This window comes from Pseudonaja textilis, chromosome 3 (assembly GCF_049901715.1).
Source record: "Pseudonaja textilis isolate UNSWEBS1 chromosome 3, rPseTex1.2, whole genome shotgun sequence".
Classification (NCBI taxonomy): Eukaryota; Metazoa; Chordata; class Lepidosauria; order Squamata; family Elapidae; genus Pseudonaja; species Pseudonaja textilis.
The window spans coordinates 181,589,127-181,607,003 of NC_141992.1; the positions used below are offsets into that span (position 1 = coordinate 181,589,127).

The 17,877-nt window shown below is 34.6% G+C and overlaps 1 protein-coding gene across 1 annotated transcript in view; it reads right to left on the reverse strand.

Annotated features, from left to right (window-relative positions):
* Positions 1-17,877, reverse strand: part of CSMD3 (CUB and Sushi multiple domains 3) — a 646,074-nt gene that overhangs the window by 179,648 nt on the left and 448,549 nt on the right. Inside the window, exons 27-29 of the mRNA XM_087931634.1 lie at positions 13,519-13,710; positions 5,587-5,725; positions 1,257-1,444 (exon numbers count right to left, since the gene is read on the reverse strand). Coding sequence (XP_087787760.1) covers positions 1,257-1,444; positions 5,587-5,725; positions 13,519-13,710 — 519 coding nt within the window. The remainder of the gene's footprint in view (positions 1-1,256; positions 1,445-5,586; positions 5,726-13,518; positions 13,711-17,877) is intronic.

Genomic DNA, 17,877 nt, shown 5'->3' on the forward strand with positions numbered 1-17,877 from the left:
CATGTTATGCCATTAAGTAGTCTAAAATAATCTTTGCAAAGAAAGATGTCAAAAGCCTCTTAGATCTTTATTTCCCTTGTGCTAAACAAGATTAAGATGCTCTAACAACTTCTTTTTCTCTCACTACCAATTTTGCTTTAAACATAAAACAAAAACACAAAGTAATCAAAATTCTTATAAAGGATCAAGTGTTTCATTCTTTTTCTTTCCCACCATTTTTTAATGTTTTAACTGTGGGGCAGTATAAGGTTCAGACTAATGAAAGCAGTGTTGTGGCAGTTTAATGCATGTCTCTTTTCTATCTGTGTTTTGAGGCTACAGACCACACACAAGAACCAGAGTTTATAGTACAATGCTATAACGCTATAACAATACCAAAAACAGTGAGGTCCTGAGGATGTCACCACATTATGATGTTTTAAAATCAAAGAGCTTTTCTATAAGTACCATGTTTCCCCAAAAATAAGACTGGTCAAAAGATATATAGGGATTATTTTCCAATTAGTCTTATTTTCAGGGAAATACAGCACTAAATGCACCCATCTGGCTGACAAACTTAACTGGGGCTTATTTTGGGGTAGGGCTTATAATACGAGCATCCTGAAAATCATGCTAGTTGGATGGTTGGATCTTATTTTTGGAAAAACAGAGTAGTCCTTGCTTTACAACTAGTTTTTCAAAGATTGTTGGAAATTACAACAAACCACAAAAAGTACTTATAACCTAGTGTTGTAGTTCCAGCGGCTGCAACCATATGATCTTATTTTCAATGTATAGGCATTGGCTCACATTTACAGTCATTTGCAGGTTCCTATGGTCATATGACCATATTTTTTGACATATTTTGCTGGTTTCTGCTGTTTACATCTGGTTTCCAGGCAAAAAAATGCTGTTTAGGTAAAACAAGTTTGCTTAATAACCACTGCATTCACATGTTTATAAAATAGTGCACAGTTAGATGGTGACCTACTTAATGACCCCAATAATTTATGGCCATCAATCCAGCCTCAGTTTGTCACACTGAGGACTCTCTGCAATCATTTAACATAAATACCATAAGTAAGTAACATAAGTAAGCAATCATTTCAAATGAAATAAGAATTAAATAAGTCACAAATAAGGTAAAGTGAAAAAGGTAAATAAGCAAAATGACTTGATGCTTGACACAATGCAAACAGGAACTGTAAAGTAGTTGCATCGGATTGAGTGTGTCAACATCTATGACCCACGTTAACAACAGAGTTAAAGTTACTTACCTTTATACTCCAAATGGAACCCAGTAAAACTAACAGATCCATCACTTCGAAAAGCCAGATGCATTGAGTTTGAACTGCTTTCTATTCTCTCTGGCAATTTGCTATCTTGAAAACTTCCAATTAATGGGCTATTGCTGTCTGGCCCATCATAGATGTAGAGAAAGTCATAATTTGGTTCTATGCTGAAGCTGTAAAATTGTAAAAAATAAATATATATGTATATATCACGTTAGATAAAAATATTGCTTATGCAATAATTAATGTAGACCACTGGAATTATGGAAATAAGTCTTAAGTATATGTAATACCTAGTTTTAAGTATTCACCATTGTTTCTATATTTTAATGTAATGATAAGCATGAATTCAAACTATTAAATATAATTACTCTTTTCTAATGGTCAATGTGCAGCAATCTTATATTTGCTTGGATATCTTAATAAGGAAAGAACTCTCCAGTTGCACTGAAAGTACATTAAAAATGCTTGTCAGTTTTTCTTCTTTTTTTTATAAATTGGATGCTTATCATTTGCATAATCTTTTGAATACTAGTTGGAAAGAACCAATGAGAACCAGTGTGGTTTAGATTTAGATATGGGAACATCTTGAGAAGTTTTTTGTCCATCATCTTCATCTCCTAAAGGAAAGTGGGGATATAGATTGAATAAATAACCACATAACTTCCTTTGAATGTTGGCATAAAAATGTGGGTTTCCTCCTAATAAAATGCATTTGACTGTTTTTTTTCTTGTTTCAGAGAAGAAAATTAATATTTAAAGTGTCAGAAAATTAAAATAATTAAATTTTATTTCTTTCTGTATGCATTTCTTGGTGTTTTTTTAAGATCATTTTATTTATCCTCTTTCATAAAATTTGTCATGACATTTTTGTTAGCTCTTTTCTTTCAAAAATATGTCATCCTTTTTATCCTTCATAGATCCAAAAAGGTACTATGGTTAATAGATTTGCTTTATTTAATCTCCAACTTTGTTTTAGATCCTCGACTATTTTTGAGAATTTGACCAAATAACATTTAATAACTAAGACAGCATTGTTCACCTAAGCCATGGTAGTATGTAAATATGTGGTTTATAAAATGGACTCTTAATCTGACGATGACATTTCTCTTTAATTTCAAACATTCATCTCTTCCAAAAGCTGTAAACCGATTTTAGTATAGGAACCAAAGATACAGATTGTCTGCATTAAACCTTTAAGAGCTGAATAAATACTCAGCATAATTCATATTGCTTCCATCTTATTCACCTGTTCCTGTTCATGCATTGAATACTTAAAGGTGCAATGTTATACAGTAGCATGGCATTCATTTCACTCTATATTGTCTTATCTATTCCAGGTATCATTGTCCACAAGGAACAGGCACCAGCAGCTTCTCATGCGATACAATATGCAACATGGTACAGGTAGTTTTTGACATACAGCCATTGATTTACTGACTGTTCAAAATTACAATGGTACTGAAAAAAGTGGCTTGTGACCCTTTTTTCACACTTACAACTCTTGTAGCCTCCCCATGGTCATGTGATCAAAAGTCACCCCGCTTGGCAATTGGCATTCATTTATAACCGTTACAATATCCTGGGTTCATGTGATCAAATTGTGCCTGCATTTTCTGCATCAGATGAGGAGAGCACATCTTTCTCCTTCTGTCCTAGACACTTTTTACAGAGGCACAACTGAGAAACATTTTAACAAATTGCATCATGGTTTGGTTTGGGGACAACAGTGCCTCTCATAGAAAGTTCATACAGACAGGTAAGGATAGCTGAGAAGATGATAGGAAGCTTACTTCCTGTTATTCAGGATACTGCTTAGATGTGATACTGATCCCAAATCCACTTTATGGTCTGTTTCTGTTGCTCTCCTTTGGGAGGAGGTTTTGAAGTATTTCTAGCAGTACTACCAGATTCTTTAACAGTTTTGTTCCCTATGTCATCCATCTGATAAACTCACTAGATTCATTTTCTCACCATGTACACATATACATCCGAAGTAGACTGTGTTGTTTCTCTGTGTCTTATAATATATGTCGGTATGTGCATAATTTTGTATGTATGTATGTATGTATGCATGTATTTATTTATTTAGTCATGATTATGTAGTGTATATTGGAGGTGGTGACTCTTTGAGAGCTGTATACAATGAAATTTCATTTTAATGTATGCTGATTAGTGTACATTCAAAGTGACAATAAAATCTAAGTCTACTTTTTGAACCTTCTGCAAACAAAGTCAAGGGGGAAGCCAGATTCATTTAACAATTGTGTTAAATTAATCTGGTTGTAAAATAGGGCAAAACTCACTTAGCAACTGAAATGTTGGGCTCAGTTATGATCATACCTGGGGGATTACCTATATTCAAATTCTTCATCTTTATGCAACAACAATTATCAACTACTATTTCTGAAGCATAACATTGGATATTGGAAGGCAGGATTGCACTAAAATTATTATATAAGAGACAGAACCAGGGGCACAAATTCTGTAATCACAGCATGGATGCACTTCAGAAGAAAACAAGGGAGAAGATTTCTTAGGAATCTGGGTTATCCAATTCACCCCCAAAAAGTAAAAATAGTAAATATGTCTTTTTTCTTTACCAAATCTGTTTTAAAAATAAACCTATTTTACGTAAACAACTACTAATTAATATAAAAGAGAAGGATAATGTTACCAACATTCTTAAAAATAAAAACAAAACAAATAAAACCCCTCTTAAGCCTAATCTCATTTATTACTATAAACAGGTAAACCTGTTTTGCCTCCTACAAGAAGGGTAGTGCTGACTAAGTGATTGACTTTATTTAATTTATTAATTATACCCACCCACATACCTGGCACCATGCTTCTGTTTAAGGCTATGTTCTTCTTTCAAACTTACCATTGACACTATCATTTCTTAGAAGTGGTGAAAACTATATTCTTTGTGTCAATATTATAGTAAAAGTAAAGGGGACATTAACCTTGATTCTTTACTCTTTAAACTTGCCTAATAGTGGAAAACCTAGAATGCATAGATCCAAAGGGTTGAGCAAAGCCATTGAGGCTCGCAAATCCATGTTAAGATTAAATGAAGTCAGTTTCAATAACTGGTTTTGTAGAGTATTGTTCATAAGATACATTTTTCTATGTGCTATATCTTCATAAACTAAAAAGGCAGATGGAGATCTTCCTGTTATAATTAAAGAACTTCCGGAAAACAAATCAGTGCCTATTGCCACTCTTCTAACAGTCTTAGATCTAAATCTTACAATTTCCCCCAAGTCTTCAGCAAAAGAATAAAACAATATATTTACAAGTCGTAGCTCACATACAAAAAATATCCTAAATTCTCTAAACAGGCAAGTCATCAAGCATTGGTTTTGGTGTCTTATTGGTTTAAAGATTTTCCCAAGATACCTAACATTCTCATAATAGCTGTTCAATTTTCTTTTCTTTCTCTTTTTATTGCTTGGCTGTCTTTTATTGATTGGCATAATTCATTCCCTGCACTATTTCTGGGTACATTAATTGTATTGCCTTATTCTTTTAATTGGATATTGCTCAGGGAATTTAAACCAAAGGGCAGACAAGAAATATAATAAGCAATGAAATAATGTTTAAGTAAACAAATAAATAAAACAAACACTTTTCCCCAGTGGATCTAGTTGTGTTCTAGACTATTCATTTTTTTGCCTTGCTATAGATATTTAGTATTGATGGAGTGATAAATATTCATACCAGGATATAAAGAACAGCAGAAAAGCTTTAATTTTGAGGTTTAGATTTATTGCTATTGATGAATTTTCTAAGTTGCCTAGAAACAGTTGACAAATGAACAGGTTAGAAATTAAATAAGATGATACGATCATTATCTAAATACTGAAGTCAAAAGAGTCTTAATATATAATTCTTAATTTTTTGAGCAAATATCTCAATAGCTGTATCTCATAAGAACTGAAAAAACATTTATGATAACCTCATTAAATGTGTTACTCTGGAAGCTAACAGTGCTTGGATTTGAAAAGCAGATATTTTATCAGGCTTACAAAAACCAAACAAAACAGATGTCTATGGAAATTTTCAGTCATCTAGGTTATGGTTGTCCCTGAGATGCTTTTTCAAAAGGCAACTACACTTTCATTGTTTTTCCTTGAATATATTTTGTGTCTCATCCAAGAAGCTTCTTCAGTTCTGGAGTTCTTGGATGAGAAGTGAAACATCTTCAAGGAAAATCAAAGAAAGTCCAGTTGCCTTTTGAAAAAGCACCTTTGGGAAAACAAAGAAATCTTGAATGAGTATATTACTGAAATTTTACTAAGCAGATACTTACCTGATAAAAGCTAATGATATTACGTAGTCATTATTAACAGTAATAGTCCAGTCACAGTCTCTGCTATGGGGATAAGGATGTGGGAAATTTGGTGAAAGAATAAAACCTGATGATCCCGTCAGATTGCCTCCACAAGGTGCTGTGAATGAATTAAACAAAGAATGTAAAAAAGGCAATTGCATCCCACAGTATAAAGAATGAACAATAAGCAATGTAAAAACAAAACAAACAACTTTGGGTTGTACAAAACAAACAAGCTAATTTATTCTATTCTTTAGTACCTCTAAATTAAAAGGCATTCTGGTCAAAGAAACAAGAAGAGAGTCACCTCCTAAGGATACATTCAAGTTTTTGAGCTGCACTTCTATTGCCTTAACTTTTATTTGGAAAATATTACTATGAATAAAGCATGGGAATATCGAATCATATAAAGAGAACCAGAATTTAATAATGGATATAAATAAAGCCAGGTTAGGAACAAGATGGAAAAAAGTACATTTGATAGCAAACATAAGAATGACATTGCATATTAAGGCTGAGTTTACCACTCACATAATTTTCTTAGATAACTAAAACTTCTAGAAGCTGTAGTTGCAATGAATTTTGAAAACGTGTATATTTTTGTTGTTATACAACATTGGATTTGTATGTTTCTCTTGTTTTTTAATGTCCTTCCCCATTTGTTTTATCCTCTACATTCTTCTTACTAGTTGTATGCATAAACAGATCTATGAATTATTCTCATTTGAAATTATTTTGACTTGCTTAGTTTGGCAGTGGATTTGCCAGAGGGGAGCCCATTTATGATAACATGATTTATGCAAATATTTATTTCCTTTTATAATTACAAAAGGAAGACACATTTTATAATCCAATGCTGATAGAGTAGGAGAGGTTAGTATCAAGAGAGAAATCTTTAAGATGAATCATCATCATCATCACTATTGTTTGTTATTACCCTGATTCCTTGGTCAACAATACTGAACAAGTTAAATTATTAAATATGAAAAAACATCTGCCAGGCTATCTCCCCTCCTTTACAGGCATAACATGAAGCTTAATGTAAAAATACCACCTGAAATAGAATCATTATTAAATACTCTATGTATACAGAGCCAAGATATTACAATGAAATTTTGACTGGACAATGTGCCACGCCACCCACATCATCAATAAGGGAAAAATAGTTAAAACTGAATGAATCAAGATGCCTATGAAAAGAGAGTCTGAATGAAAATCATCACTACAAATAGCTGGGTTATCCCTCAAGCTGACAAAATCAAGGGCACTGAAGTCAAGTAAAAGGTTAGAAATGAATACATCATGAGAATGAAGAAAAGTTTAAAATCCAAAGTCAGTTGAAGAAATATCTGAAGGATATTGAAGAAGAAAATGCATAGAAACTATTGCAACGTGAAAAATTACTGAATATGGGAGAGACCAAAGTGGTCTACAATAAAGTTAATTAAGATTAGAAGAGGGCTCTGGCAAGGCAGAGTAGACAACTAGTACACTAAAAAACAAAACAAAAAACTCTAGCAAGCCAAGCAGATAACAATAAGACCTGGCAATGGCTAAAAGCAGGAAAATTGAAGAAAGAGATAGACAGAGAGGTTAACTTTGGCTGCATATGGCCAAGCCTTATGAACAAATGCATACAAAATCAGAACTAAGACAAGAGCAACTGACAGAAAATTCTTCCTTTGCAAAGAAGCTAAAGAAACGATAACTATCCAGCCAGTTACTACAAGAATATCACACAGACTAGCAATGGAGTGGAACAATTATGGTTCATAAGGATATCTGTAGAAAATACTGCTTACCTGCAAATAAGAACTTGTGGGATCACAAAATAAACAAAGTAATAAAAAATGAAGAAGCTTTCAATAAGAAAGACAAAAAAAAGCAGACATAGCAATACCTGGAAACTACTGAATAGAAGATAAAAATACTGGAAAAGGTAACAAAATACAAACCACTGTGAACAGAAGTAGAACATATTTGACAAAAGTAGGCAAAGGTAGTACCTATAGTGATAGGCTCCTTGCATGCAAACCCAAAACATTGACATTGACAAGATCACCATCACTCAAGTGCAAAATTTCCATTGGTCAATTACAAAAAGCAACACTTCTTAGGTCTACTCAGATACTACACTGACACATTATGATGTCCTAAATTGTTGGGAAGAACATGATGCATTTGAAAGCCAACACTAGCTCATGATCTGTGTAAAACTGTGATTTTATATGTTATATGTATAACAATAATAATCATGGATTATAGCATAAACACAGTTAGACATAGCAAAGGTTACAAATGGAGGTTATGATGCCCCAAAGCAAACTCAAACTTTATATACTTATATACAATATTGTGATCAATGTATGTTGAATGGTGTTTGCATTGTGATGTCAATACACATGTAATATTATGGCAGTGCCATTGTGTTTAGGAACAGATTTCCATACATTCCAGCCTTTGGCAACTACAGTCATTCACACTTATTGAGAAATCTGATTTAAACAAGGTTTAATTCTGAATAGATATGCAAAAGATTACACTCCTAAGTCTAGGTTTCTTTTCCCAGAATAAAATATTTCTGTTTTGGTGTTCAAAGACCTTAAAGACTGCTATTAAAAACATACTGTAACTCTAATGTGATAGAATCGCTCTAACACAAAGTCCATGCAGGAAACTTAACCTTAAAAAGCCAACCATTTTTAAAAATATTCTATAATATTAAGTTATTGGGTTACTAGGTTAATTAGAAACAAGTCATAATAAAAATCAGTTAAAGCACTGGGTAATTAACTATTTTACTATCACAAGTTAAATGTAACGCAATGTAGTTATGATATATTGGTTACAGGTTTTAGTGGTGATTTTTCCCCAAGAGACTTCTGGTAAGATGTGGAGGAATGCTCCATAGGATTAGAACAATTTACATTGAGGGTTTCACCAGCAAAAGGCAGGAAAATGCTTGACTTGGACAATTCCTGATCATTTAAGAAATTTATATAAAAAGAAGATTCATCATATTGTGATCCTTTGAATTTTAACAAAAAATAATATTATGGGAGCATAATCATATAAAAAAGCATAAACTAGTGATTTGTGATCAAAAGAAATAACTATATAATATATATAATTAACATGACAAGTCAACTGCAATTAAATCATCATAATTATAACTCCAATCAAGCCATTTTAAGATTGATGTAAACTCATCAGGCATTTTGTATGAGAAATAGCACAAAATATTGCTTTTATGGATACTTGGAGCAAAATATGAGTTTAGGAAAAGCTAAAAAAGCTATGCCATCACAAACTCTGTCTGAGCCAAGAGATTCATGATGCAGTAGCATCCACAGCAGCTTTCTGTTTTTATCAGGAAGAGGAAAACAACATTCCACACCAAGAGTGCAACATTACAATGCTCATACAGAAAGGTTTAGTCATGAACCCACAATGTTGCTATCATAATTTTTGCCTCCAGTTAAATCCTTTTGCAAGTGCCACTATTTTTTGACTCTTTTTATTTTCTTTAACATAAATTGCCTTCCACAGGATTCAGAGGCTTTGAGTGATACATGTTGATTGATTAGAAATGTTTAGCTTTCTAGAAATAGGGTTTAGATTACATATTGCTTCACTGTACTTTACAACCCTCTCTAAGTGGTTTACAGAGTCAGCATATTGCCCCCAACAATCTGGGTCCTCATTTTGGAAGAATGGAAGGCTGAGTCAATCTTGAGCTGGTAAGAATCAAACAGCTGAACTGCTGGCAGCTGGGAGTCAACAGAAGTAGACTGCAGTACTGCATTCTAACCACTGTGCCACTATGGCTCAATATTTGCATGCAGAGATCTATCAAAATGTACCTCCAAATTCTGGCTATTGTGAGTGTTTACTGAACTATATTTTTCTATTGCTCAGCAATGCTACTTAGCAGATTAATTGGCTTATTCTGTAGTTGACAAGAATAAAAAAAGTCCTTTAGCATCCATTTTAAGTAGGACTCACAAGGCAGGAAATGGATCATATCCATACTTTTTCAGGTTAATTATTTATTCAAATCTGTCCATTAACCTTCTACATCTTTCTTACCAACTTTTGGTATCCTTTTAAGTGTGTGAATGGTTTTTAACTTGATTTGTCAATCGCTTACAAGATACAGGTATAAGAATAAATATAGTTTTGAATACATGAGATAGATACTTATAAGAAAAATAAAAAACAATAGGACAGGGACGGTAAGCACGATTGGTGCGCTTATGAATATCTCCTACAAGCCGCTTAGGAAGAGGGTGAGGTCAATAGTAGACAGTCTAAGGTTAAAGTTTTTGGGGATTGCGGAAGAAACCACAGAGTCAGGTTGAGTATTCCAAACATTGACCACTCTGTGAGCTGAAGTCGTAGTTTCTGCAGTCAAGTTTGGTGCGGTTAACCTTGAGTTTGTATCTATTGTGTGCTCTTGTATTGTTATGATTGAAGCTGAAGTATTCATTTGCAGTTAGGACATTGCAATGGATTATTTTATATGCTATACTTAGATCGGACCAGAGGCGGCGTAGTTCTACTTTTCTAGGTCTAGAGTTTCAAGTCTGGTGGCATAAGGTATTCTGCAAGGAGTAGAGGAGTGGATAACTCTTCTTGTAAAATATTTCTGGACTTTTTCAATTGTGTTAATATCAGATACATGACATGGGTTCCAGACTGATGAGCTGTATTCAAGTATAGGTCTTGCAAATGTTTTGTATGCTCTAGGTAGTAGTGTGATATTACCAGAGAAGAAGCTATGTAGGATTAGATTAACAACTCTTAATGCCTTTTTGGCTATGTAGTTACGGTGGGCTTTAGCATTTAGATCATTAGAGATGAGTACTCCAAGGTCCTTGACAAAGTTTGGATCCTCAACAAGGTCTTGACTATTCAGCCTGTATTTTATTTTCTGAGTTTTTTCTGCCAATATGTATGACAGAGAATTTATTTGTTGAGATTTGAAGTTGCCATTTGATTGACCATTCTGATACATAGTCAAGGTCTTTTAGGAGGGTAGTAGTATTGTCTGTGGTGTTTAATAACTTTACATCACCAGCGAAGAGAACGCAGTTGCTCTTAATTTGATCACAGAGGTCATTTATGTAGAGTATGAAAAGAGTTGGTCCCAAAACACTGCCTTGGGGGACACCACTGTTGACAGGTACAGAATTTGATAGGACTCCCCCAATTTTGACCATTTGTTGTCTGTTTGACAGGAATGTTTCTATCCAGTTGTGTAAGTGTCCAGAGATACCATAAGATTTTCGTTTTAGTAGTAGTTTGTTGCGTACCACTGAATCAAAGGCTTTACAGAAGTCTATGTAGATTGCGTCCATTGCTTTGCCTGATCGAGTTGTGTAGTCCATGTTTTTGCAGTGTAAGAGTTGCAGATTACAGGATAGTTTTTTCTGAAACCAAATTGTTTATTAGAGAGTAGGTTGTTTGTCTCTAAGTGGAGGCTAATGGAATGGTTAATAATTGATTCCGTGACTTTACAGGTGACACAGCATAATGAGATTGGTCTGTAATTTTCAACTAGACTGGGGTCTCCCTTTTTGAAGATGGGGATGATCATGGCTTGTGATCATAGTTAAATAACTATATGGATTTCTTCTTGTCTTTTTTAAATTTAGCATATTAAAGTCTTTGTTCAATGTTGTTAATTAAACACATGCCAAGGTATACATCTGGGTTATTGTATTTTTCCCATCATTGCAGAAAATAAAGCTGTTTAACATTTTGCAACATCCAAAAACATTTTCCAACTAATTAATTCTAATAAAACAAATAATAAAATTCCTAAAAATAACTGTCATAAAATTGTGTTTATGTTATTAGCCAATACTTTTCTGTGAATTTTTATTAACACAAACAAATTTAATATAAAAGCTATATATGAAATAGAATTTGGAAAAAAAATAGAATAAAAAATATTTCAACAAGAATGAATTTAGATGATAGGTGATAGATAGATAGATAGATAGATAGATAGATAGATAGATAGATAGATGATAGATAGATACTGCTTTTTCTATAAGGGGACCTGATCATAAAGTGAGGACAATAATTGTCTGCATTTCCCTTATTAGAAAATTGATATCTGTTTCAGATGCTCTGCAGAATTTCTGTACCTATTTCCTGAGCTGTTTAAGGGAGGGGGGCTTCGGCGGCGGCAGGAATCCACAACACTGCGGGTCCCTGCTGCGCTCACCACTGAGGTACCCCCGATCCAATTGGATTTGGGGGCTGTCGCTACCCCGAAGAGGTAGCGGAAGATAGAGGAGATCTGGGCAGGGGTCTGGGGATATCGCAACCCCTTTCCCCAGCTGACTAGACTCCTTTTTCCTGAGGTGGTGGAGTGGCTGTCAGAAATGGCAGCCACAAAGGAATCTTCAACCAGATAAGATCTGTGCAGGAGGAAGAATTAGAAGGAGAAAGTTTTCTTGGCTGAACCGGGACATTAAGATACTTTTAAACACCCTGGAAACCTGACTTTTGGATTGATACATTTGTTTCCAAAAGAAGTTGTTAAAGCGGAGAAAGTGCTGAAGGAAAGTTTACTCCCCTTCCCTATGGAGAAAGCAAATGAGCACTGAAAAATCTACTTCTTTAAGGTAAAAATAAGCTCTTTGTTATAAGTGGGAAGGAGAGGACTAAAAAAACCTTTAAAAATTTGTTGGAGGAGATGCCTTGAAGATTATAAGACCAGCAACTAACTGTAATACGGCTTTAAAATATATTTTGGGATTTTGCCCCAGGAGGAAAAACTGCAAAGAGAAGAAGAGGAAATATTTTGTGTTTGTTTGTACTGTTTGATAATTTTGACACTTGGAAATTACTTTAAGACTAAAAACATCTGGGTTGTTTTTAAAAAATTTACAATGGCACTATCTGTGGATGAATTAAAAATGGAATATGAAAAATTAAAGGAAATAGAACAAGAAGGCAAGGATTCTCTGGGAGCTGTCTTCCACTTTTTAGAAATAGTGGTTTCTACATATCAGCAAATACATGAGGAAGAAGGAGAAGAAGAAGAAGAAGAGGAAGAAGAAGCCATTTTTAATGGACAAAAAGGTTCAATTAAGAAAGAAAATAGGAAGAGAGGAAGGAAAAATGAGAATTTAAGATTTAATAAAACAACCAAGAAAAAGAAAAATAAGGTGAAAAAAAGGTACAATGTTAGAAAGCAACAGAAAAGAGAAATACAACAGAGAGGGGAAGTTAATTTTTAGATCTCCTTCTTAATCCTAATGCAAATAAAAAAAATACAATGACACTATGAAATTTTTTAATCAATTTACTGAGAAACAGTAGGGATGAAGTCTGCCAAAGCAGACTAAACACAGGAAAACCAGGGAGATGGGAAGGCCGAATGCTTTGTTCATTTATTTTTTTTAAAAAAAGTATTTGAACTTTTCATTGTAAAAGGTACAATGCATTAAAGTAATCCAACAGGGCTAGAACATTTTGATTTTGCCCACTATTCATCATAGGTGACCCTTTATCCCACAGAACCCCAAAAATCTCCTATTTAGATTAAAAAATGAAAACAATGAAGAACAACTTCATCCAGTATAGGCAACCATAGTAATTAAATTTGTAGGTATCTTATAAATGAAGGTAACTATATTGGGTATTGATTATTTTTTCTTTTAGGAAAGTACTTTTAAGTGCTGTCCTCCCTTCTTTTCTCTTGTAAAGTATGTTTTTTTTTAATAAGTACAGAATATTGTCCTACCCAAACAAAGTGGGCTGTCCTTACATTTATATTTAACACAAAGCTGCCAACTATTAGCTGCTGACTTTGGGCTTTATGACAATGTAATAAGGATTATTACATGTTTCCAGAATTCAGAAAAGTTGTGTCTTCTTTAGGTTTCTGCATACCTATACAGACTGGTGGGTTGGGCTGCCAGAAGTACCGATTTTCTACCTGAATGCAGGTTATTCGCTCATCTCCTTGCAACTCATAGCCAGGATCACATTGAAATAGCACCGTGTCCCCAGGTTCTCTTCCATCTCCATTACGGGTTCCATTCATGGGGACACCTGGATCTCTACACGCCGTGGCCACAGAGCCTAGGAAAAAAAAGAGAAGGGAAAGGAATAAATCAACAAAAGCTTTGATTCAATTTTTGTTAGGGAGGGGGGGTAATTAACACATTCTAGGAATCCTAAATATATTTTTATCCCTGCAAGAAATTATTGTGGCATTATGATTCACATCTATTAAAGAGAGGTTTGTGAAAGTATTGGGAGGAATATTAGAAATAAGCAACTAAAAGATAGGAACAGTGAGTAGATTATCTAATAAAAAAGAAGTTCAATCCAGGATTGCAAAAATCCTGGGAAGATGAGGTTCATAATATTCAGAGAGATAGCAGTTTAATAAATTTGCTAATAAATGAGAGCTTGCAGTATCCAATCTCTTAAAATTCTGTACTTAACTTCAACCCCTGTCATTAAAACTCCCTTATTGAAGCCACTGAGATTCTTGCTTCTTTGAGCATGCCTTCTTTATTTTACTCTATTATTCGTTTTATCTATCATCTGTTTTAATAATGTGTGGGATCACAGTTGTTTAATCCATCATCTATTTGTACCACGACATCATCTTGTAAAGGAAGCCCAATGTACCATTGTAAATGACATCATTTGTGCCACTTACAGAATTACATAAATACACAAATGAAATATTTATTGTGCTTTACATTGTCCTTTGTGGATATCCATGGTATTCCCTTATTTGTTGATATAATTTTTTGAACAGACACATTTCTGAGTAAGAATAGGAGTGCACTGTCAATGTCACTTTTTTCCACAGACCTGGCATTTAATCATATCTGTTTACTACACACATTATTAAAAAATTAAGGTTGCAGTAGATGAAATGATATAAATAATATGAATTATGTTGTGCTTTTAAATCTTTTCAAGATTGAGTAGAGGTTGTCACAGATTGGTCATATTATCATTGGTAAGCATAAAATAATTAAATTCATTAGGTTTATTAGCTATCAGTGGAAAAAGAACACTTTTAGTTATAAAAAAAAACATTCCAACATCAGCAAGAAGTGAATACTCCAAAACTGATGCGTGACATTTAACTCCAAATAGAAGTGTTTGACGGTAGCATTTCATTATATATTTTATAATAATACTGCCAGGAGAAAACTTGACAGATTAACTGAAAAGAAAGCATATAGTATTTAATCAGCATGCTCAACCTTTAGGATCTGCCAATACTAATATAAAATAAGTTTTAGCCTTCAGCCAGTTGTTGGCTTGTTTGTTGTTTGTTTAACAGTAAATGCCAAAGTGAGCGAACAAACAAATAAACAAAATGTCAAACTCTTATTTCATTGTATATGAGGTTACTTAACACCTCAGAGAAAGGGTCAGTTAAATAACAGTTGTAGCACAAGCCACTAGCAGGCGATTATCAAAACACACTTACCCTTATTGTAAAGAAATATCTATTAATCCTGCGCAGCAGAAAGATATGGTTTGTCCAAGTGGTGGGATTCAATTTTTTTTTACTACTGGTACTGTGGGCGTGGCTTGGTGGGCGTGGCAAGGGAAGGGTACTGTAAAATCAGATGTGGTATTTGCCAGTTCTCTGAACTACTCAAAATTTCTGCTATTGGTTCTCCAGAACTGGTCGGAACCTGCTGAATACCACCTCTGGTTTGTCCTAATGTTGCCTTTACCTGGGTCACTGAATAATGTATATAACATAATAATTCAGATCTGATAAGATAGGAAAAAGGTCACTTTGTGTCCTTTCCAGAACAAAAATGTGCCTTGAATATTAATAGAATTGAAACTTCCTCAAAGACCACTGAACATCACTCCAATACTCCTAGGAAGGAATTAACCGATTAATTTAGAAGTGAGTATCTTTCTCAGGCATGATTCTAACCCTAAGTTAATACTTAAAAATACAACAAATAAATTTACATATATTATTGAAAGCCAGACTGGGTAGTGGTTAAAGGTACCAGCTTACAAATTGGGAAACCATGAGTTCTAGATCTGTTCTAGGCTTGACCCGTGATGGTGAACCTATGGCAGGCATGCCAGAGGTGACATGCAGAGCCCTCTCTCTGGGCACATGACCTGTCAGCCCAGCTCAGCTCAGCTCTACCACCATGTGTATGTGTACCTCCCGCTTGCCAGCTGGCCTTTGGATATCTGCTGTGCATGCACAGGGGTCGTGCACACATGCACAGGGATCAAGGGGCATGCACAGGGACAGGGGGTCATGCATGCATATGAGGAGGCAGGGCGCATGCATGGGGTGCGTGTGCATTGAATTTTGGGAATGTGTACACGCTTTGGGGACTGAAAAGGTTAGCCATCGCTGAACTCGGTGACTCTAAGCCAGTCACTCCCTCTCAGAGACTAGCAACTTATTTAATTTTAATGGCTTCCTTTAAAGATTCTACACATATGTTGTCTATCTGGTTAACCTTGACTGAACCTGAAAAGCTAAACAGGGCTGGATCAAGTTGGCATTTTGGATAAAAATCCCAAATCAAGAAATTCCAGGACCACCACCAGAAAACTCTTGAACAATCATACAAAAAAGAAAGACATACAAGGACAGAGAGAGAAGTTAATAGAAACCTACTTTTATATTGTTGGCAAAAACAAAAGAGAATAAATGGCTATATGAGAATGACAAGGAACTGAACTCGAGTTTTAGGAGACTGCCTTCTTAATTATCTGTTAGATTTCATGTGCCATTACTTGAGCATTCACCTTCACTATGTCTCCTATATTAAGCATAAATACATACATTTATCAGTTTCTCAGTGTATAACAGAAGTACTGGATCTTGTTTTTATAAGGAATGCACAAGATTATCCCTTGACACCTCATTATTGACCACATGCTGTTTGTTTTGATAAGATGGAGATGATCCTTCTCATTTATTTAGACAGACTCTAGTGGCTAAGACAGACTGGCTTACCCTTTTCAAAAATAACTCATCTGCTGACTCTTCTTCCCCCCCGCCAGCTGCAAATTTTGATCAACTACTTCACTGAAAAGTTTTCACCAACCATGGACACATTTTATTTAAATTGGATTTAAGTCATCATTACTTATTTCTATATTTAGTTATAGCTTTTTCTGCCCTTGTTTTAGTGTAAAATAATGCTTTATTTTATATACATATATTGGCGGTCCTTGATGACCGATCACAATGGAACCTGACAATTATGTTCATGATGGTTATAAAGGAGCTCATCATGTGACTGACCAGATTTTACGCCTTTTTTTTTTGCAATGGTCATTAAGTAAATCATCAAAGTCATTAAGCAAAAGCCACAGTCATGAAGAGAACACATTGTAAATGCCTGCTTTCAGCAAAAACATTATAAGACATGGGTCACATGACCATGAGGTAATGCAAATTTGTCAAGCTTTGGGAAAATCAGGAGATTTAAGCAGTTCAAATGAGTATAAATATTTCCTGCAAGTTTAAACTTTCCACAACAATCTGAACTACTAATGGTCAAAGGAAATAAGTGGCTGTTAAGAAGAAATTCAAGGTGGGCTGTACTTTGATCTCTTGTAGCATGCACTCATGACTGGTGATGCATTTGACCCTTCTCTTAGCTTCAGCCTCATCATCTCCTACATCATGCCTGCAAATGCAGGCCAGTTGCCAAGAATTGTGATGTCTCCTGTGGATGATGACTCCTTTACTTCTTCCTCAGAGGACAGAATGGGATCATTCCTGGCATCTTAGGAAAGGGATGAGGTCAATAGTAGACAGTCTAAGGTTAAAGTTTTGGGAGTTTGGGAAAGAAACCACAGAGTCAGGTAAAATATTTCAGACATTGACCACTCTGTTGCTGAAGTCATATTTCCTGCAATCAAGTTTGGTGTGGTTTACCTTGAGTTTGTATCTATTATGTGTTCTTGTATTGTTATGGTTGAAGCTGAAGTATTCATTGACAGGTAGGACATTGCAATGTATAATTTTATATACTATACTTAGGTGGGACTGAAAGTGGCGTAGTTCTAGCTTTCTAGGTCTAGAATTTCAAGTCTGGTGGCATAAGGTATTCTGCAATGAGTAGAAGAGCAGATAACTCTTCTTGTGAAATATTTCTGGACTTTCTCAACTGTGTTAATATCAGATACATAATGCGGGTTCCAGACTGATGAGCTGTATTCAAGTATTGGTCTAGCAAATGTTTTGTATGCTCTCGTTAGTAGTGTGATATTACCAGA